This window comes from Rhamphochromis sp. 'chilingali' (genome assembly GCF_963969265.1).
Source record: "Rhamphochromis sp. 'chilingali' genome assembly, chromosome: 12".
NCBI lineage: Eukaryota > Metazoa > Chordata > Actinopteri > Cichliformes > Cichlidae > Rhamphochromis > Rhamphochromis sp. 'chilingali'.
This window is the reverse complement of record NC_137939.1, coordinates 12,632,325-12,654,705: the sequence shown is the minus strand read 5'-3', so window position 1 is coordinate 12,654,705 and position 22,381 is coordinate 12,632,325. Positions and strand designations below refer to the sequence as shown.

General features: G+C 43.0%; 2 protein-coding genes across 7 annotated transcripts; one reads left to right on the top strand and one right to left on the bottom strand.

Annotated features, from left to right (window-relative positions):
• Positions 1–58: 58 nt before the first annotated feature.
• Positions 59–8,238, bottom strand: znf341 (zinc finger protein 341). Of its 6 annotated transcripts, none has more exons than XM_080899104.1 (17): positions 8,168–8,188; positions 7,455–7,565; positions 7,186–7,329; positions 6,141–6,331; positions 5,710–5,859; positions 5,299–5,622; positions 5,030–5,213; positions 4,797–4,890; positions 4,625–4,715; positions 4,380–4,545; positions 2,843–3,060; positions 2,514–2,722; positions 2,106–2,202; positions 1,781–1,913; positions 1,214–1,325; positions 1,052–1,122; positions 59–922 (listed from the first exon to the last, which is right to left on the bottom strand). In XM_080899104.1, the coding sequence occupies exons 3-17, from the start codon at positions 7,205–7,207 to the stop codon at positions 381–383; spliced, it is 2,604 nt and encodes an 867-aa protein (XP_080755230.1). In that variant the 5' UTR covers positions 7,208–7,329; positions 7,455–7,565; positions 8,168–8,188; the 3' UTR covers positions 59–380. The 6 variants fall into 6 exon arrangements, with proteins under 6 accessions (XP_080755230.1, XP_080755231.1, XP_080755229.1 ...); XM_080899105.1 differs by having other exon boundaries at positions 7,179–7,329; positions 8,168–8,187; XM_080899103.1 differs by having other exon boundaries at positions 7,183–7,329; positions 8,168–8,187.
• Positions 8,239–8,754: 516 nt separating this feature from the next.
• e2f1 (E2F transcription factor 1) lies at positions 8,755–19,459 on the top strand. Its single transcript, XM_080899288.1, has 7 exons — positions 8,755–10,108; positions 10,348–10,447; positions 12,964–13,183; positions 13,334–13,486; positions 13,767–13,881; positions 13,971–14,253; positions 16,095–19,459. Exons 1-7 carry the CDS (start codon positions 9,851–9,853, stop codon positions 16,334–16,336), a joined length of 1,371 nt encoding a protein of 456 aa, XP_080755414.1. The 5' UTR covers positions 8,755–9,850; the 3' UTR covers positions 16,337–19,459.
• The last annotated feature ends 2,922 nt before the right edge of the window (positions 19,460–22,381 follow it).

Here is a 22,381-nt window from a genome sequence, read left to right as displayed (position 1 = left end):
CACTAAAACATGCACTAACATGCATTTAAATAGACACAATTACACTTTGAGTCACGTACAAACCTTAAAGTAATTTTATTTGTCGTTACATGAAATGACATGAAAACAGAACATTTTGGCAAAGGCTTGAGATTATGTTGTGACGGAGCCGGCGTGGTTTGAACTTGCACATAATACAAGAATTTAGAAACTTTCCACTGGGCATCATAGATCCAACAGATCCTTCAAATCTTCCAGTTCCTGTTAATCCAGTGTAATAATTTAAATGACGTTTTAATTTAAAACAAATAATGTTATGTAAATGTGTGGTTTAAATAATAAAAAAAAGGATAACAAAGCTTGTCGACTGGTCCTGGAAACATTCGGACTTGGCATTAGGACTACAAACATGGCTGCTGCAAACAGTTTTGGTCATCGCTTGAAATCTGCTCCAGTCCTCCTCCACCATGATTCACCCCGTCATCCTCCTCCTCTTCTCCCTTTGTCTGCCTTTCGATGGTGCTGATGGACAGCACAGCCTGACAGCCCTCATCATTCCTTCTCTCCTCTCCCGCCTCCCCATGTGTTTCCACTTGCTGCCGGATGCCATTTATGCCATTGCCCACCGCTCCATCATCTCCCCCTGTCTCCGTCCTTTTTGCTTTTCTCGTAAACCCGTTTCTTCTCTGCTCATCCTCTCCGTCCTTCTCCTCAGCCTCCTCTACCTCGTCTCCCTCCATTTCTCCCGTCCCCATTTCTGCTTCCAGCTCATTTCCTGCGGCAGGACATTTGTGATCTCTGTAATAGCTCTGCCTGGTGAAGCCCTTGTTGCAGGTGGAGCAACGGAAGCGGTAGTTATCAGTGTGGGACTGCTGATGCTCGAGCATGTGAGCCCTGCGGCTGAACGCCTTCTGACAGAACAGACACTTGTAGGGCTTGATACCTGGAAAAAAGTTCATGTGATGATGCATTAAAATATTCGCATATACATACTGTATCTGGAATACAGAAGATCCCTAACAGTGCTTCTTCATCTTTTTCCTCAAAAATATTCTTGGTGTTATCCACTCACCAGAGTGTGACAGGATGTGGGCCTTGAGTTTGTCTGGTCTGTTGAATTCTTTGGTGCAACCGACATGTGTCCTGATGAAAATGAGAAAAACAAGAGTGAATAACTTTTAGAAAAGGAAAAACAAACAGAAGAGAACAGGGCTTTCCCACTTAAAGGTCTCACCTGAAAGGACACTTGTATTTCTTAAAGGGTTCATGAATGAGCATGTGTCGCTTCACTTTGTCTTTCCTGTTGAACGTCGCCTCACAGAGGGAACATTTATATGGCTTTTCACCTAGAAAATGGAATCAGCATTAAACTTACGCCTAAGCTGTATGCACAGCGAACAAAATCGGGTGTTCACATCTCATGAGATGCTAAAACCAGTCTAGAGTCACTGCACATCTGCAGACCACCTTACAACCCACCCCTCTCAGCACCTTCTTGTCATGCAGCCTTGACTTAATCGTTACCTGTCTGTTGTCTGCTCTAGTCTGTCCTGTTATTCCAGTCCCATAGTCTTCCATTGTATGTATCTGTATATATTAGAGCTATTTTGTAACATTGTAATACATTGTATTAATAGTTGCTGTTCTTAGTCACTTGGAGCAACTGTGACCACCTAATTTCCTCTGACATTAATAAATACCTCCTTCATAATAACTGAACAGAAGGGAAACTGTGCATGTTTTGCATATAGTCTGCGGTGCATGAGGTCATACAACATAGCCAAACAGATGAAAAGATAACCTGAGTGAATCCGTGTGTGCAGTTTGAGGTAGTGCTCCGTCTTAAAGGCCTTCTTGCAGATCTGACACTTGAACCTGCCGCCAACGCCGTGAGTGGGGAGGTGGCGTCTGAAGTATCTTTCACATGGGAAGACCTGATGGTCGCAAAGGGCGTGAGTCAGAGACTGAACTGACACGGGAAACAAAATGCCTAAACAGCTCAAACCTATGTTCATGAACTAAACCATTCAAGCCAAGTTGCATTAGGCACAGGGAATCTGAAGCCTACTTTAACATGTGCATACACAGTGAATAAAAGGTGAAACGTCGGGTGTGTCATAGTGTACCTTTTGACAGTGTGGGCAGGGAAAGCTGTGCGATGCAGTTAGCAGGTGTTGCTCTAACGCTTCTTGCGTAGAATATCGGCTTTGGCATTTCACACATCTGAAGGAAAAACGTAAACTGTCACTGTTAACAAATCCTATGAAGAAGCGCATTCAGTCTGACAACTGTAGAAATGACTAGTAGACATGCAGTTCAGAGTAAGACGTGATATATAATTTTTGCTACAGGCAAAAGTACAAGTGATTATTTACAGCAGCAGAACAGTGAACGTGAGACCTGCTCAAGACAAACTATGCAACAAAGGAATATGACATATGTGTTATGGGATTTATGCAAGCAGGCTCTCTCCACCTCTCCAAACTTCTTCTCTCTACTCCTTCTTCCACTCGAGGATAAGTGCTTGAGCTGACCTGTACACGGTGGCCTCCTTGCGTGTATTTTGCTGCGGGCAGAGGGAATGGGAGTACTGGTGGAGTCCCAGCTCAAAGAGCGAGGGGAACACCTTGCTGCACAGGTGGCAGCGGTAGGTCAGTTGCTCCTGGTGCGTCCGGATGTGTTCCAAAAACTGATCCAGAATCTGGAAGGTCTGGGAGCATGATTTTAACACACACTTATAAACCTGCAGGAAAACAGTCACAAAGTCCGAGTGACTAACCCCGTGTGTGTCTGGACGTTTTCAGTCAATCCAACTCATCAGCACAGTTTTCTAATGTGTACCCATCATGTCTTTATGACTCACCTGCTCCCCCTTGTGTTGGGTCAGGTGGGACTTGAGCTGGAAGTAGGTCTTAAACCTGCTGGCGCAGAACTGGCACTGGTAGGAGCTGTCTATCACCACGATCTGTTTGGTCTGAGCCGGGCACTGCTGGTTCTGCCTGCTCTGCACATCCTCCACTTGGCTGCCCTCTGGATCAGCCCGAACCTCGGCCACTCTCTCCTCCAGCTCCCCAGGTGCTTCTGCAGTCAAGCAGTGAGTTAACAGTGAGGGCTGTGAGTGTCCACATGTGTCAAGAAACCATAACAATGAAAAGACAGTAGAGGCTGATTTATCAGTGACAGTCACTGTTACTGACAAAAACAGACTTCTTGAGGAACACCGCCACACCTCTACAGCTGAGGGACACAGCAGCAATCTGCCCGCCTGATTTAAATCTGGCTGCTGTCACATTCAACGTTATCTCCTTAGAATCACTGGAATGATTTCACTGATGCTGCTATTTCTGGCTCGCTCATTCACTCTGACTTGGTGTCAGGCAGTGTCAGCGTCAGACCTATCAGCTGTCATTTTGGCGAGGACTACAAAGGAGGCAAATGTGCTGAGTAGTACTGAGCTGACTGCTTTGCTCCAGGAGTTCAGAGCGTTTGCCTAGAAAGCTCCTACTTAGATATCACAATATTAAACAGTAGAACTTTATCACAGGACCTGAGGTGGTAAAGTGTCTGTGCCTGGTCATGGTCCTGACCTGGAGCACCACATCTGGGCTTGGACCCTGTGAAAAACTGCAGTTTGGTCTCAACATGACAGTCAGGTTGGTTCGACACAGGAAGTCAGTGGTACAAAGGGTCAGAACAGGACTTCCTGTGAGACTGGAAACAGTCCAGAAGTGTGCGAGGATGCAATCTCGAAGAGAAGTTTGACCAAATTTAAATCAGGTACATTTTTTACTTTACTTTTAAAATTGTCTCGTGTTGTAGCTGATCGTTACTTCTAACTTTACATAGCCCTTTTCTCCTGAGTTTCAATTGTTGATGTTCTGAATAACATTTTAAGCAAATTTTTTGAAATCCATTGATTAACTCGTGCTTATCTGGAAATCAGGTCGCAGTGGCAAAGTGTCCCAGATGTCTTTGTCGTCAGCAACATTTTCTAGTTCCTCTTGGGAGATCCTGAAGTATTCCCAGGTCAGACAGGGCATATACGGCAAGATTAACTAAACGTGACAAAATACCATGCAAGTACAATCTCCAAAAAGCGCTCATATGTGTGGTTAGTTTTACAGATGATTTACAAAAGCTGTGCTGCTTTCTAAACACAGGTGCAGTCAGTTCATTTAATATCAAATGCAAAAACATGCTTTTGTTCTGCGTCAGATATAAGCACAGTTAGCAAATGTTAGTAAACTCCCAAAAATACATAAAGGGAGAGTAAAACAAGCCCAGTTTTGTACTGACAATGTGTAAGTAAACTGGGCCTTAGTCTCTTCAGTGGGTTCTGGATCTACACCGGGCTCTGCTTGCAGTGTGTTTTTCACAGTGTGCTATTTAACAGACGGTACCTGCTTGCGTTGGCTCCTCTGTTTGTGTTTCCTGCATCCCGTCCTCATCCCGCTCACTTTCCTGCTGCTGTTCCCCGCCTTCTTCTTCCTCACTGGGGGGCACTGGTACCACCTTTACTGTGATTGGTAGTCTAGACACAGTGCTGGCCACGCTCATAGGCCACACCTGTAAGATAAAGACAGCTGTTGTTAGTGTGTTGATTAAAATTTAAATACATCATGCAGATACCTCTATATCACAGCACCTTGTGTGTCTGCATGTGTTTCTTCACATTGGACTTCTGCGCGAAGGCTCGGCCACAGACGATGCACTGAAACGGTTTCTCTCCCGTGTGGCTGCAAGAGGGAAATTGTTTTAATGAATCCTTTATTTCAGCTTTAAAGTTGGTCGATTCTACATCCTGGAAAGCAACTCACCTCCTAATGTGCTGCTGGAGATCAAAGTTTTTCGAGAAGACTTTGTCACAGAAGTTACATTTGAGCTTCGGACCTTTTCCCTTGAGCTGCTCTGCTGAGGAGTCCAATTCAGACAATTAATACAGTTTATATAAACAGTTAATACAGTTTATATAAACATCCATCATGTTGTCTTCTACAGTTCCATTAGATAAAAACTGTAGCCTACAAATGTAATCTTTTTCCACACATACCTGCGACTCCATCTGAGCTTTTTTTACAGTTCCTCGGTCGCTTGGGAACGATAACCTTTTCAAAGTCACCCAGCTCCGCCATGCTGGCAGTGATGCTGCAGGTCTTGGTTTTGGTGCCCTGCTTCCCGGGGCTGTACACGGGAGGGGTTGTGAACGAATGACTCTCCACACCCTGACTGGGCACCTGAGGAAGACACGCATGGTCACAGAAACTGGAAACGTATCATTTTAACCACTGCGACGGCAACCAAACAGCAAGCCTCACTCACTTGCACAGGATGGAAAGGCTGCAAACCCAGTGTGTGGATCTCAGCTCCACCCCCGCCACCCCCTCCACCTCCGACCATGTGGGGCAGAGTGCTGTACACCTGCACCACTGAGTTGCTGTGGCTCGCCGGGACCTGGGAAGTGAGTGTCTGCTGGGTGGGCTGTGCAGGTGGCAGGGGATGGGAGGGCGGCTGCTGCTGCTGCTGTTGTTGTTGTTGTTGCTGCTGCTGCTGCGGGGGCTGCTGCTGCGGTTGATGAAGGTGATGGAGGTGGTGGTGATGGTGCTGTAAGTAGGACACACCGGCTGTGTGCATGCTCAGGTTACTCTGTCATAAAGGAAGCGCACAGATTTGGTGACAGGATGTAATAAATTCAAATGCTGGGCGTGAAAGAGAGAAGGAAGCAAACAGTACCTGTATGGGAGTCTGCATGGGGGCCATGGGCTGGTCGATGGAGGTGAAGGCTGAGATGGCAGACATGAGGATGTCATCGCTGACGAGCACGTTGCCTTGGACCAGAGTGTGCGTCAAAGGGGAGGGAGGGACTGTGATGTAGGTGGACACCTGTGTGAGTGCCAAGTTAAACAGTCACATCAGCTGCTTTTTGAATCATTATAACAAAATCTTTTTTCCTTTACAGTCCTGGCCTCTTATATAACGTATTTATAAAATACTTTTACCATCAGGTCAGCTTTACCTCAGACCATTACCTCTTTCCCACTTCTCCTTACATTTCTTATCAGTTTTATTACTGCTTTAAGCTCTGCACTCTGCACAACTAACTTATTAAACCGAGCAAGTTATTTATCACCCCCACAGATAAATTGCCCTTTTGCTTTCCTCACCTGTCTGTTGGCAGGAGTCTGCGGTACCGAACTAATAGACGGGACAGGCGTGTAAGCATTGGTGGAGGCCAAGGACACTGTGGACAGAGAAGGGGTGCTAGACTGGCACTGCTCCCTCTTGTGCGTCATGAAAGCAGGCAAAGAGTTGAACTGTTTTTTACACTTCCCACACAGGAACACGTCTTCGTCGTCTGTATAAAGGTTTTAGGCAGCAAGAAACAGCAGACGGGGGAAAAAAAGACACACATGAGTCAATTTTGAGGATGTTAATGCACTTTTGGACATTTAATGGGTGGTGATATTCATCCTTTAATGTTTTTGCAGTGATGCACTTGGCTTTAATAGCTATTTTAGCGGAAAAGTATTTTTCAAAGACTGCACACGATGACATCATTTCACAGCAAAAAGTGTGCACCACCAGATAAATTAAACTAGCAGTCGAGTCTGTCACGAGGACCTCATTTTGGTTTGATGAACCAGCTAATAGCTAACTAACTAATAACACAACCGTAATAACGTGTCAAATTCTTGCCTCTAGATTCTTCTTTTTGTGTAAGGTTTTTGTTATGTGACACAAATATGAGCTGCAATAACATCAGGATGAAAAACATGTGCTTATAAACTACTTACATTGTTTTAACTGACATTTACTTAATAAGCTGATCTGACGACAAGACTTTTCAAGAACCTTGGTCTCTGCGATGATTAATCAAATTAAACTGAATCCAACCACCAGGGTCACTGACCGCCACCCAATCCACAAGGCACCGAACCCCTGTGGTACCTTTTGTTTGTGGTGGGCTCATTGTTGCTCATTCTGGCTATGCCTGGACAGGCCCCGTGGATAAGGCCTGACCACCAGGCGCTCTGCCTCAAGCCACATGTCTGACTCCATGGTTGGGCCTTGGTAACCCTCTCCTAGGCAGGGTAAACTGTTCTCTATTTTTAGTTCTTGGTATTGGGGTTTTCTGAATTGCCCTTTGTCTGATCCTCTTCCACACTGAAAGGAGCCAGTTGAGGTGATTCTGGCAAAAATACCTGCTACCTGAGGGATTTTTCCAACACATCCTCCCTTTAGAATGCACTGGGCAAAATCCAGGACAGAATGAAGAGAAATATCTCAGCTGGCTTAGGAATGTCTTGGTGTCCTCCTGGATTAGCTAGAAGAGATGGGCGGGCATCTCTCCTTCTGCCCAAAAACCCAGACCCAGATAGGCGTCAGAAAATGGATGGATGGATGACATGTCTCTTGACATAAAAGAATAACAGGACAATGACACAGCCTGTCCCACAGCTGTGCATGCTATTACATACCCATAGACTGGATTGTTGGCGTCCCAGAGACGTTTTGGTTGTTTGGGTCAGGAACACCTCCTTGGCTGTCTAGCAGTGACTGGACTGCCAGCACTGTCTGATTGTCCATGCCTGAAGAGTAAGAAGAAGAAGAATTCACCTGCTGCAAAGATCCATTTTAGTCTGATGCATGACTTACTGAAATGTCTAAACATGAATTAGTAGTTTTATCTAATCAACTGTGATCAGAAGCAATATTAGTGTGGAAGACTAACAGCTTTCGATAAGGATATCTCTACATCCACTTCAAATCTGCGTACAGTAATCTCCTGATACTGTACTCACTTACAATAACAAAAACAGTAATAATCCATTTACAACAAACAGGCTGTTAGTCCAGTAATATTACAAAGTCTTGTCATTAAGAGGGCCTGAAGGAAAGAAAATCACCCTGAAATGTAAATACATTTACCATCTGACTGCAATACGATGACTACGATTAATAATAAGCTGTCCGTTAGGTCGAAAAAGTGTTTAATCACTTTGTTTGTTTACATTCATACAGAGTCCTTCCTATGTGCTGTTTTCCTGATTGAAACAAAACCAGAGGCTTGTACGTGGATTTACGTTATTTTTCTGCGTTTCCGAATGGGCCTACATCAGTGAAATATCTAAAGTAGGAGCAAACGTTTTGGGTAACTGTAATTACGCTGCAAATAAATAAATACTCATACCTTCCAGCACCTCAAATATTGCCTGCGCCATCTTGTAGCACTCCTACTGGGTGGTAGGCGCTCGATTACTTATGGCTGCCTCTTGAGGTAACTGCTTAACTAAGGAAAATCGCTTTCACCCAGACATGTTTTATTATTATTAATGTTATTATTATTGTTGTTGTTATTATTATTATTATTATTATTATTATTAGTAGTAGTAGTAGTAGTAGTAGTAGTAGTAGTAGTAGTATTATTATTATTATTTGTGAGAAACTCTTCTCGAACGCGAGACCGGCAAGAAGAACTGCGGTTAATAGTTTTTTTTTTTTACTCCGACAACAACAAAAATGTAAATTTATATTAATTACAAACAACTTGCTTGACATCAGCCTAATAAACTAAATATATTTGCTTCAACTAAAATAAAATGCTTTATTTTCCAAGTTCCGCGAACGCGCTTCTCATCGATTTATCTGCGTTCGTGACGTGACAGACACCCGCTTCTGCCAATCAGAGCTCCTCGGCCCCGCCCCGCGAAAAGCGCACAGCTCGGACCAATCCCAACCGACTGCTTGGCGCACGTGTTGGTTTCGCGGCAAAAAAGATTTCGCGCGAAAACCGTCAGGGGCTTGTTTAGATGTAGATCAGCTGAGACAAAAACAACAATAAAGGACGATAACGGGGTAATGACGGCGTTTTAACGGGTGGATTGCGGCCGGGGTGAGCAGGCGAGGTCCACCGATTGTTATGTTAAACCGTGCGCTTGTTTTTCGCCGCTTTATGTGCTTATATTTCCAATTTTGTCGGACTGCTTCCTGCGTGCCCCAACAAAACAAGGGGATTGAACAACTGCCGCTAATAAGTTAGCTAACATGCTAATCTGCCCTATATATTCATATTCGACCACATCTATGTACTATCCGCTGGACTGATGCTCGCTTTTATAGATATAGTCTCAAAGATGATTTTAAGTTCCCGTGATGCTTTTTTGCTGCGTGGATATTTTGTTCTCATCGCTCACTTCTGTAAGCTGCTGTAAAGTTTTAATAGCCTCTTAACTTCGCTCGGTGTTTAATACAAGGAGAAGTAATATTGTTCTACCGGCGTGACCTGCTAGTTTGGCGGCTGCTCGAGTTTGTTTTGTGACCCTGTTCGAGTCTTTGTCATTTGGTTGGAAGCTAGCTCGTTAGCCGGGGTGGTAGCTGTTCAGGGGCAGTGTGGCCAGGCCTCGGCTCTACTGTACTGACAGGAGAGATGAAAACAAAAGGTTAGCTTGCTCCCTTTGCTAGCTTGCCTGACTGGATTTCTCCCACGGCCAGTTTCGGACTGGTTCTCTGATAACTTATTCGCGGCGGAGCTTTTATAGTATGCATTTAGCAATATTTCATGTGCCAAATTTCCTGTTTGGCAGCACACCCTGGCTTGCTGTTTCAGCCTCAGTCTGAGTTTTAGGACGTGGCTTTACATTGCTGTGGTGTAATCAAAATGTGTAACAAAATAAAACAGTTTATGAAATGTTCCACCTGCTAATGAACTCATTCGAGACAGTTTTCACGAGAATTCACCCTTGTTGCCTTTATTCACAAAAAAATGGCAGATGTGAGTCGGTGCTGATACTGTCATAACAGCACCTTAGTTTATAACTACCACAACCACCGCCACCCAAGTCCAGTGAAGAGGGGCTCCTGGTGACACACTGCAATGTCAGAGACTCTGATAACAGGGCAGACATCGGAGGATCTGTTAGCAGACTTTGAGACTTTGCTGAACTCTGGGAGTATCAACTTGGACGAGGACCACCAGATAGTGATTATCACCAGCCCCAGCAATGAAGGACTCCACCCAGCCCCAGCCCCTGCCCCGACGAGCACGGGGGAGATCCTGCTGTTCGCCACTCCGCAGGGCCCAGCTGACGTAGGGATCCAGGACAAGAGGAGACCGTCTCTGGGAAGGCCACCGGTGAGGAAGGGAGGTGTGGGAGGAAAGGGGAGAGAGAAAGTGAAAGAGCAATAAGGGAAGTGGTTAAACTGAGGAGTTGTTCGTTTACATACTGCACGTAGCAGAGCTGCTGTAAGTTACCCACCTGTTGCTGGTATCATTTTCACATTTCTCTGCTCGTAAACAGTGCGTGTCTGTGTCAGCAGTTAGTCTGTTACTGTCTTACGTCTGTTTCTTACTCCAGACGTGTGTTCCTTCAGGTAAAAAGGAAGTTGGACCTGGACAGTGACCATCAGTATGTCAGCACCACTCGACCTTCCACAGGCCAGGCACCGCTTTCCACTCCTGCTCCTCCCAGAGGTACAGCTGACAGCCCACACCCCGCTCTAAAAAATCCTCGCCCACACATCCTTGCTCACCTTTGCTCTCAGTCATTGTCATAAAAGCAGCTGTTCTTTTATCAGCGCGGCCTGTCATCCTGTCTCCTCCAGGCTGGCTGTAGTGAGAGAAACTTACAAATATCTTTCTATTCAAATAATGGAGAGACTGTTTTTTTGAGAATGGAGCAAGAGAAGAGGCGTTGCGATTTATCAGTTCATTTGATCCCTTTCATTTGCAGTATTTGGGCTCACTGCATGCACCAAAAGGATCAAATGATGGACTTGAAACGGAAAAGCTACACGTGACACACACATTATATTAATTGGTATAATGTAGAAATATGAGTCTATCCCTCATGCAAGATAGACTTCTGAATTGTTAGAAATGCAGTCCATGTGGATTTCCACTGGGATCTGTTTGGAAGGAGATGGATGCAAAGCAACTTTGCATCCATAGCAGAGAGGAGCGAGGGGGGAATTCTTTATTTTTATATACCGTATTTTCACGACCATAAGGCGCACTGTGCTAAAAGGCGCAGTCTCAGTTATGTGTGCCCTTACTGTATTTAACACACACATAAGGCGCACTGGACCATAGGGCGCATACAAGTACCGTATGCGTATTTAAAAATAAAGCGGGAGCAAACCTGAATTCGGTACCTTACTCACATTTCTATTGCCGGTAATCGTCACATCAACAACACACAAGCATACAAGTGTGCATATTTAAAAATAAAGCAGGAGCAAAACTGAGTTTGGTACTCACATTTTTATCATCAATCAAACCCATCGAAGTCCTCATCCTCTGTGTCTGAATTGAACAGCTGCGCTAAATCTCCATCAAACATGCCAGGTTCACTGTCTTCACTGTCAGAGTCACTTTCCGTGCCGTGCGGCTCCTCAGAAACGATGCCGGCTTTTGCGAAAGCTCGAACAACAGTGCCAGCAGACATGTTAGCCCAAGCATCTACAATCCATTGGCAAATTGTGGCGTAACTCGCCTGGCGCTGCCTTCCACTCTTAGTGAAACTGTGGTCTCCACCGGTCATCCATCGCTCCCAGGCCGCTCGCAGCCTTACTTTGAACGGGCGGTTCACACCGATGTCCAGCGGTTGGAGTTCCTTTGTCAGGCCTCCCGGAATGACAGCAAGCTCACAGTTCATTTGCTTCACAAGTTTTTTCACATCGGCTGTGAGATGGGCACGCTACCGTGCTGGTCCCCTTCTTCTCCACAGTGTGACTCACCGGGATGTCAAAAGTGAGCGGGACCTCGTCCATGTTTGTGATGTGGCTGGGCTGGATGTTTTTGTCGCCGATGTGTTTGCTGCAGTAGGAGCGGAAGATGGCCAGCTTTTCCTTATAATCCGCTGGAAGTTGCTGCGCTACCGTAGTCCTGGTCCGGATGGAAAAATGGCACCGTTTCATAAAACGAAAGCACCAAGACGGACCTCCTTGGAAATGTTCAATGTTCATCTCTTCAGCTAGTGAAACTGCTTTTAGCCGAATGGTGACCGTCGAAACGCTTCTCCCGCTCGCTCTTTGCGCGATGATCCACCGCTCGAGTCTTTCCTCCAACTCGGGCCACCTCGCCTTATGTCCGCGGAAACTCAGCTGCGTTTTCTTGACCTGCCGGAGCTTGTTTTCCAGCTTCCTCCATTTGCGAACCATCGATTCGTTAATCTTAAATTCTCTCGCCGCTGCTCGATTTCCATGTTCCTCCGCGTAGCTGATGGCCTTCAGTTTAAACTGTGCTTCGTAAGCGTGTCTCTTTGCCATTTTCAGGGTTGTTAAAACAACGATGTCCTGCATAATGCACATACCTGTTCTTTTATACAGGTATGTGCGATTGTCCCGGTATATACGATCAACGCCCACACTTCACCCTTTAACGTTCTCATGGTGTTCTCTACTACGTCCTCCTTACAACACATAGGGCGCACCGCGCTATAGGGCGCGCCGCACTTTTTGAAGAAAATCTAAGACTTTTAAGTGCGCCTTATGGTCGTGAAAATACGGTATCAAAAGCACAGTGGTTAGCACTGTTGCCTCACAGCAAATGTGTCCTGAGTTCAGTTCATTCCACCATCAGGCCAGGATCCTTCTCTGTGGAGTTTGCGTTTGTGTTCTCTCCAGGTACTCTGGCTTCCTCCCACTGTCTGAAGACATTGTAGTCAGTGTGGGTTAGGTTAATTGTAACCCTAAATTGCCCATTGGTGTGACTGAGTGTGTTGTTGTCTGTCTCTATGTGTTAGCCCTCTGACAGACTGGCAACCTGTCCAGGGTGTACTCTGCCTCTCGCCCTAAGGCAGCTAGAATAAGCAGTAGCAGAAGAGAATGGTTAAGTTCTTTTGATGCTGAAGAGTCCCATTTTTTTAAAGTGACTGATAATCTTCATTTGAACCTTTTGCCCACCGCAAACCGCTGTCTCAGCTTACGCTCTAGACCAGTAATATGTGCATTTCTTTTCATTCTTGTATGTATTCTCTTTCTGCCCAGTTCCTCGGACCACGGCAGAGAAGTCTCGGTATGACACTTCTTTGAACCTGACCACCAAGCGCTTTCTGGACCTGTTGTCCCAGTCGGCCGACGGCGTGGTGGATCTGAACTGGGCGTCTCAGGTGCTCGATGTTCAGAAGAGACGCATCTACGACATAACCAATGTCCTGGAGGGGATCCAGCTCATCTCCAAGAAGTCAAAGAACAACATCCAGTGGCTGTAAGTGTTCAAAGACGCCTAAAACAGCAAATGAAAGAAATCTGGGAACGGGAGCAAGAACTGTGGCAGAATAAATTTGAGTGCTTGGTGTGTGTGTGTGTGTATCTGGTGACCCTAAGCAGTCAGTTTTTCTCTCGTCTACCCCTGCAGCGGTAATCGCATTGATGCGGCTCTGGTTTCCCGCCATAAGGAGCTGCAGAGGGAGGTGTGTGACCTCACAGATGCTGAGGAGCAGCTGGATGAGCTCATTTCCAAATGCAATCTGCAGCTCAGATTGCTCACAGAGGACCCACAGAACAAAAAATATCCTTTTTGTTTTGAGTATCAGGTTGTCTGAAGTGGTTACAGAGCTCTGAGTGTTGCCGTGTGCAGACTTGTCACGTGTGCACAGCTCTGTGATCTCTAAGTGATGAGCTGCGATCTGTTAAACAGAAAGTGGCTCTGGCAGCAGCAGTGGAGCTGAGCTGGACACGTGATGCTCGTGACTTGTGCGTCACTCAGAAACAGATGTCAAAAAACAGATGGCCTAAACATTTACATTAATGAATATATGAAATTATTCCTTAATCGCTGAGTTCATCACGTTGGGGTATGTGCGCTGTCAGGACTTGAGGCAGTCGTTCGATTCCCCCGACCAGCTGGTTATGGTGATCAGAGCTCCACCAGAAACCCAGATGCAAGTTTCAGAACCCTCTGAGGTAAAAGCTTTGAAAACATTTTGCCCAGGTCACTGGACTCACTGTTGTTGGAGTTTCTGCTAATCTGCACATCTGCATGCACATCCCAGGGTTACCAGGTGTCGCTGAAGAGCACGCGAGGTCCGATCGACGTCTTCCTCTGTCCAGAAGACAGCTCTGGCGTCTGCAGCCCTGTGACAGGAGGCAGTCCCTCTAAACCCATTGCCGACCCTTCCCTTGTTCAACCTTCCACACAACCCACCGACCAATCACAACCCAGAACCTGCTCAATAGCCCTGGAAGTGGGTTTATCATCTCCAGCATCCACATCATCCACTGTAACAGCAGTGTCGCAACAGGACCCCTCATCACTGGTGTTAGGTGGCGACACAGGTGAGTGTTGTAAATAAACCACATTTATGTATTAATTTGTATAATTATCATCAGGAACTATTTTAAGGCCACTTCTGCGTAACACAGTCTGTTTCCAACATTTATATTTTAGCCAGTGCAGACAAAACATGAGGGGAATGTTTGCCTCACCTTTCTTGGACTGATATATTTCCTGGAAGTTTTTGAAGCAAATATTTGCTTCACAGGTAACCGAAGAAGGAGAACAGCAAATAGGTGGAATTAATAACATATCAAACTTGGCAGGAAGTCCCACAATTTTGCTTAAATTTCACCAAGGACATATGGATGGCGGCACACTCCACGTCTCATAAAGTGCCGCTGCACTAAAAATAGTTTATCAGAATGTATCTAGAAACATACAGGAACACATTAACATAAACACAATGTCAACAGTGAACATGTAACATTGACATGATGTCACAGTTTGTTCTGATTATATAGAACTTGTGAGGCTTTGAGTTTTATAATAATAGGGTTCCCAAAAGCTATATAGATGATGATAATCCTTCCCATAATATTGTCCATATTGATGTAGGATTTAACACAGCAAAGCATAACTACATCCTGTAATCATTATTGTAAAATTAACACATTTTAGTGCTAAAACCCCAAAAAGGTAAATGAAGCTTAGATTTCTGCTATTTCTGTTACAGATTTGACAAAGTAAGAATAAATTAAAACTACTACCAATTATCCCAATATATACATTTAGTCTGGCTCAGTTCAGAAACTTTGTAACACTTTTTTTTTTTTAATAAAGTAGACGCTTAGTCTTGTAATATGAGACTTTCGACATTTTGTTGTTGTGTCGGTCGGAGCGAATTGTGTATTTACTAGAAATGGCATTTGCAACATGTCTGTGAAGGTTCTCAGTCATCCAGGTCATCGTAGTCTAAGGAGCTTGCAAAGAAAAGCGTCTGGACTTCTTTAAGTTGCTTGAAGACGTTTCACCTCTCATCCGAGAAGCTTCTTCAGTTCTAAGGTCAAATGGTGGAGAGTCCCAGATATAAACCTAGTGGGAGTTTCCCCCCACAGAGGGACAAAAGGACCCCCTGATGATCCTCTAATCGCCTGAGCCAAGGTGGGAAACTGGGCGTGGGTCCCAATCAGCCAGAGTTTCGGGTGTGTTCATTGTGAAACCTGGCCCCACCTTATCATGTGATTTCCTGAGGTCAGATGGCCCAGGATGTGAGTGGGCGTTAAGGCGTCTGGGAAGGGATCTCAAAACTGGATTATAGATGGCAGAGAGTTGGTGTCGTAAACCACCGCCTCTGTTCAAAGATGGTCGCTCACAGTGGACATAGATGGCTTCTTTCACTCCTCTTTCAAACCATCTGTCCTCTCCGTCCAAAATGTGAACATTGGCATCCTCGAAAGAGTGTCCTTGGTGACTCTTTCGAGACACTGTTTTCACCGCTGACACTTTGTGTCATCAAACAGGTGGCTTTAATTGTATTAATCAGTACTTGTAGAATGCAGTCATCCCCTTCCTGCTGTGCCACGTCAAAATGTCTACAGTGGAAAAAGCTTTGCTTGAGGCACTGCTGCTGAAGTGTTCCTGACTCCCATAGATAAAATATTATGCACACTGGTACCTAATGCAAAACTAAGAATAAATTGTTTTATTTATGGTCTTTAGCTTGGTTTTGATCATGGTAATGGACTTACTGTGCTTATTTCCAGCTCCATATTTTTTATTCTTGAGCTTTTCATGATTTATTTTGAAATAATTTTCACTGATCTTATACTGTAAGTTGGTGCAGCTCTTTAATCCTCTCTTTAATCTCTTACTGTTTCTTACATTTCTCTTTCTGTGACAGAATCCATCCTGGGAGGCGACCCATTCTCCAACCTTGGAGACCTACCTGATTTTGATCTCTCACCGCTCTCTTCTACGGACTTCCTGAACGGAGAGGGCCTTCCTCTCCCATTGGACGGTTTCATCAACTTGTCCCCCCCTCACAGTCACGACTACCACTATGGACTAGAGGACCATGAAGGCATCAGTGAACTGTTTGACTGTGACTTTGGTGACCTGTCACAAGTTTTGGGGGACGATTAGAAGTTAAAAAGCAAAAGAAGAGGAGCGCGTGGGCAAATGATTATAAATTCAGGCCTTCTCCTCAGTGATCTGGAGCTCCTTTAAAACAAAAAAAGAAGAAAAAAAGAATGGGAATCAATATTTTATGGACACATCATTATCAAAAATGTAGTGTTTTCATTGTGGGAGTTTGGAGAAATGTTTTGTGTATTGTTTTAATTGTGTTCCCCGAAATACCACCCTAACTAAAATCTCAAATAATTCCCCCTAAATTGTACAGCATATCATTAGCACTTCTCTTTGGCCATTCAAAAGTTTTAGACCAAGAGTTTAGCTTTAGAATAGCTATTTAAATTATTTATATGAATGTTATTTTCATATTTTGTACCTTGTGAGGTTTTTGTGTTTGATGTTTTTTCCCAAGCGGATTGTGCAGGTGTTTTTTGTGTGTGTGTGTGTGTGTGTGTGTGTGTGTGTGTGTGTGTGTGTGGCGTTGGGACTCTTAGGGCTGGTTTCTTAAACACTGACATGTTATACCTCTTCAGGTTTGTTCCTCAGATGGCTCGGACTAAACGAGAAACTTCCGCACGCGTCCAGCACGTTTAGCCCAAAGCTTCTTCAGTGAGGCCAGCTGGGCTTTACAGAAGCATTTTGGCGTTGCGGTGTAGTTTATTATTTTTCTTTCACACCCGCAGAGATCATTAAAAACCCAAATCTAAAAGGCTTTTCCCTTTTAATGTTAACATGGCTTCATTGTGAGCTCCAAATTAGATTTGCACAGACCCAAACTCTACCACAGTCAGTGGATTTGGATACAGTGTTGCTGTTGTTAACACAAAGTAAAACTGGGGAAAAACTGTGGGAAACTGGAACTTAATAAATGGTAAAAGATTTACCACGACACTTTAAATTTCTTTTTCTTTTTGTAAAGAAAACATCTGCACAGTAGTCAAGCGCTTTAAAGTATGAAAATGGCAAAGATAGAAATTCCACTGCATGACAAAAAAAATGGCCGCTTGCTTTGAAGGATCAATGTGAACTTAGCCTGAAAACTTAAGGTATGTTTTGTCAGTGTGCAGGAAACCAGGTGGGTAAAAACTAATACTGATTTGTTCTCTATTAGTTAGCTAAGCGTTTAGCCATAGTCTCAGGTGTTCGGAGCAGAGCAAAGTCTTAAATCAACTGTTTTGATGCAAAGGTGTGTGGGCGTTACGTAGGTTAATGGTAGATTTTTAAAGGTGTGTGTTTTAAAAAATTGTCGTTTAAATATTTTAGCTGTAGGTTCAAGTGAGTTCACCGGATGTCTGCAGATGGAAGTTCCTGAAACAACCCGACTGTTCGTGTCGTGTAGGTGGGGAGGAACTTCCAGCAGGTCCCGAACCCCGGACCTCCCAAACTAGTCATTGTTTTCTGGACGCACTCAGTGTGGTTTGTTTGTCGTCCTGGGTGAATCAAAAGACAGCTGGAGCTTTACTTTTACCAATCCAATCAGTGTAAAGCAGTGACGACTCCAGGAAGGATTCTTGAGAGTTCAGAGCAGACGCATCCTGTTATTGTTCAGTACATGCACATCGAGTCAGTTCAGAAAGTTGTTTGTGATGTTCATGCCTTAAATCCATACCCAGTCAGGTCAACAGGGTGGTACATCTTATCTTAGGTGCGAGTGATCGATTCTGTGTGTCTTCTGCAACGGGCACACCGGCTTCACTGCACGTACTACTTTGTTTTATTTTTTCATTTTTTGTTGTGTTGTTAAGGAAACCATATTGATTTTCAGAAGTATGTGGCAATAACAGACATTTTCACATCATGTACTCAAGAGTATGAGATGATCATTGTAGTTAAAAATGTCTGTCGTATTTTCTCGTCCTAAGTTATGTAAGCTAACATTTTTCCCCCCCTATCATTCTTTAAATATTGGGTTTTGTGTGCAGGTGCATGCGTGTGGAAAATGCACATTTTGTTTTTATTTTTTGGAATTTAATATTTATTTAAAAAGGGTACAAAAATTTTTTTGATCTGTTTTCTGTCAGGAAGGGACTTTTATTTTGTAAATCCGTGCAAATCATTAATTTCTAAATGTGCTATTTGTCAATTAGCTTCTTATTCGTAGCACGTTTTTAGATTTTTGCCGTGTTTTCTACTCAGTGCATTTTCCTGCCTTAAGCTGTTGTCCATGTGCAACCTTTGAATTGCCGTGTGGTGCCAAAATTTGAAAAAGAGAAGTCTTTTTTTTGTTTTGTTGTTGATTGATTTATCTGTAACTTATTTACAGTTCAGATTTAAGTTTTTGTCATGTTGCAGGCAACATTGCTGTTCTAAGGTTGTACATGAAGTATTTTGTAGCCTTTGGGTGCCTCAGTCTCATCCAAATGTTTTAAAATGTTGTAACTGCTGTCTTGTTTCCGTATATCTTCAAAATACCATCTGAGAGGTTTTCAACTGTTGTTACAAGCAACTAGACTCCTTTTATAACAGATGATGTAACACGTTTCGTCTCCGTGTTGGACTTCAGCTCCCATCTATTGTGTTCGCCGCCCTGCTTCACAGGACAAATGCAGCAAGTGCCTTGCTGAGGTAAAGCAGTAAGTTCCTAAAAATATTCAGATCAGGAAATCTTAATGTGTGACGTCCTGATTTTCCGCTAGTTGTATGTAGAATCTGTTTGATTTTTGTTTGAAAAACTTTGCACCTTCAGTTTAAACGCAAATCTTTTGCAATTGTAAGATTCAAAGCACGCTTAAGGGCACAAGTGGGATTTTTCTGAAACAATGGGCTATATTGAACTCATCATGAAATGACATTTGATCCTAGATTTATAACACTATAAAATGCACATTTTGAAAGGCAGATTTCTTTCTGTTGAAGTCACCTTAGAGTACAAAATAAAATCCAGATCTACTGACAAATCTTTAAAAAAATGATGTGGCTTAACAGAACAGAAGTGAACGGAGTGCAGCCCTGACTAAGTTGCTGTTCTCAGTGCTGGCTTATCGAGAAACTTAACAATCTTCTTGTTTTGTTTTTTTTCTTCTTCCTTCATTCTGGTTAAAGTTTGTACTTGTGATTTACTTATGGATCCCAATATGCCCTTTTGTATCGAAATGTCTTTTGACAAAATAAAAATAACTATTTTCATTTGAATCATTTGTGTCGCAAATTGTTTTTGTGTGATGTAAAGAAAATACGAGGTGTAGCTATTACCTAAGACTAATGATGCTTTCTTTTACATTAGGTAAGTCTTGTTATTACGTAGTTAAACCTTCACTAGTATTCTATTGAACCATGTTTGTTTACTTCAGAAGGCTGATTGTAATTTAGTACTATCAAAAACATTTCCCCCACAAAGGTTAGCAGTGGAAGTCGCACAGGAGCCACATAAAGTCTGTGCTATACATTTCTGAGCTAAAAAAAAAATAAATAAATTAGAGGTGGGTGGATCGATCCAAATATCATAGTATCGATACCAACACTAGCATTGGTATCGGACTGATACTTTGTCGGTACTGATATTGGCAATACTGGCCCTGTATTTAGCTGCTATTGGATCGATACCAAACTTTGTAGTGTGGCACAGCACTACTGTGGCCACCAGACTGCTGAACACTGACCACTAACACTTCATAGACACTTCACTGTCACTTATCGAAACTACAACACGTATGCACTCCATATTGTACATAAATCCCATTTTTGCACAATATTCATCTGCTGACTTCTGTATATATATGTATGTACACCCATACACGTATACTATATGTACTGTATGTGTAGATGTATGCATAATTAGTAATGTGCATACATTCTTATATTTGTACATATATTTATTCTTATATTTCTCATATTTCTTATTCTTATATTTTACTTTGTTTCTTGTGTTTCTTGTATTTTGCACACCGCTGTTGCTTGTGAAGCTTGCACACAAGAATTTCACTCACATGTGCTGCACCAGTGTATCAGCAATGATGTGACAATAAAAGTGATTTGATACATGTTAAATGACAAGATATATGTGTTCAAATAGCATCAATTAACACACAACTTCAGTAATTTTTTTCTATGTAATAATTCTTCATAATTAAACAATAAGAACAAGTAGTCTGATGTCCTGTAATCATTATGATGCTATAACTTGAAATACAATAACACCTTAAGTTTTTGTACAAAGTATCGGTATCAGATCAGTATCGTAGACGCCACCCTGAATTTTATCAGATCGGAAAGGAAATCAGTGGTATCACATGTCATTAGTTAAACAATGTGTATTTGTGACCTGGTAGTGTAACAGGCTACACCCTCAGCATTTTCCAAGTGGCATGTGAGGAACCTGGGTTAGACTGGCTGTAGATCAGTCCTGAAGTTAGTGATAATCATATGTATATATGCACAAACAGGCATTTCTCTCAACTCCCTGGCATTTTATACTGTAGTCAGAACATTCAAAATAGGCCTACTTCTTTTATGAGCAGTCACTGTTTAGACGGTGACTTTTTCCTCTCCTTTCTTGTAGTTTGAACTCTACAGCCAAAGCAGTCTTTAAATGACACAAGGCAAACTCTGCACTTGCTATAGTCTGAAGGCCTCGTATGACTTCACTTTAATTAAACAGTGAGGAGACAAGCCACAATGAAATTGCTCAAATGTCCAATTAGTTTTTGAGCTTTTGAAAATGACGACACTCTGCAAAAATGGCTGTAATTCCTGAAGGGTTCAGTCCTTTATATTGACTCTAAAGGACTTTAAAAATATATCTTTAGTTCTTTGTGATATAAAAATGATAAATCATAAATGTATTCATCGAATCCTGCAAGTCCATCACCACACATTTGACTGGCTGACTCACAGTGGTGCCGTGCTGCTGCTCAGCATTTGATCACTGACATTATTGTCGTTTCACTTATGGTAATGGGATTTTTTTCCTGGGTAGACTCTGTGAATCTAACATGCATGTGTGGGGTAGCGAGTTCTCCATGAAAAGGCATCGAGAACTTCACACAGAGATGCCCCAGCTGGCCTGCGGGTTCTTGCTTGCACGCTAACCACTGCACAGCTGTTTATCATATTGACGTAAATGCAATGTCGCCCCTATGCCACTAGAGGGAGCGCTACACTCTTGCAGTCCACTTGCAACATCATTCAGGGAAATGTGTGATGTGTTTGTGTTACAGAAACAGGTGGGGCATACGTTGAAAAAAAAAGTAAGAGTCTGTGCAACCTTTCTGCTGATGAAAGTCAGTCCTCTGTTTGTGCTTTATTTTCCGGACCCACTAAGTGAAAGGTATGAAAATAGGTTTTAAAGTTTGGTTTAAAGCACACGAACTTCATTTCATACTGTTTCATAAACTCATGGATGAGCTTTGAGTGTCACCAAAATACCACAGTCTTTTATCTCAGAAGCTAAAGATGTAGACTATTATATTAGAGTTGTTCTGTTTGATTGTGTTTTGTGAACTTTTAATAGAACATCAAATAACAATGACAATGCGCTCCAAGATGTTCTCGGTCTATATTTTAAAATACTGAATGTTTCATGGAGTACATAGAGTATCATTAATGACTCAGAGGCAAATGCAAATTTCATTAGGGTGATCATTCTGCAGAAGACCATGGCAGGTTTTAGATGTGTCAGCGAGCATCACATGAAACCTGTGTCATTTTCTAGAGAAAGTGAATCATAAACTTAATAATAAACCACACAGTTTCTCTGGAAGTTTGAAGTGACATCACTCGAATGCTTGGCTAGTGAATACTTGAAAAGTTGGAGGGTGTGTCTCCTGCTGGTATGAAGTCTGAAATGTTTTTTTGTGTTAAGGTTGTTGACTTTTCTGTAGGTTTTGCACTTTGAGTTAAGAATAAGGACACTGACACAATTTCCTGCTGTGCTTTTGCAATTTGTGATTTGTGTGCAATTTGTTTGTAATGTATGACGTACACTTTGTCAGACACCTGCATAATTAAAATCAGATAAGAAGAAAAAAAAATGAATGGTGATTGGTTAATCACTGGAGAGGTGTGAGATGTTTAGCTTTGCGAAGGGCTACTTAAAGCATGCTTGTCATTCTTCCA

Excerpts from the sequence above, each read along its gene's own strand:
- znf341 (XM_080899100.1), bottom strand. The coding sequence starts at position 8,198 with ATGGCGCAGGCAATATTTGAGGTGCTGGAAG. Across the intron at positions 5,860-6,140 it reads AGACTCCTGCCAACAGACAG|GTGTCCACCTACATCACAGT; the intron begins GTGAGGAAAGCA and ends GCACTCACACAG. Across the intron at positions 2,723-2,842 it reads CCCAACACAAGGGGGAGCAG|GTTTATAAGTGTGTGTTAAA; the intron begins GTGAGTCATAAA and ends GTTTTCCTGCAG.
- e2f1 (XM_080899288.1), top strand. The coding sequence starts at position 9,851 with ATGTCAGAGACTCTGATAACAGGGCAGACATCGGAGGATCTGTTAGCA. Across the intron at positions 10,448-12,963 it reads CACTCCTGCTCCTCCCAGAG|TTCCTCGGACCACGGCAGAG; the intron begins GTACAGCTGACA and ends CTTTCTGCCCAG. Across the intron at positions 13,487-13,766 it reads GAGGACCCACAGAACAAAAA|GTTGGGGTATGTGCGCTGTC; the intron begins ATATCCTTTTTG and ends TGAGTTCATCAC.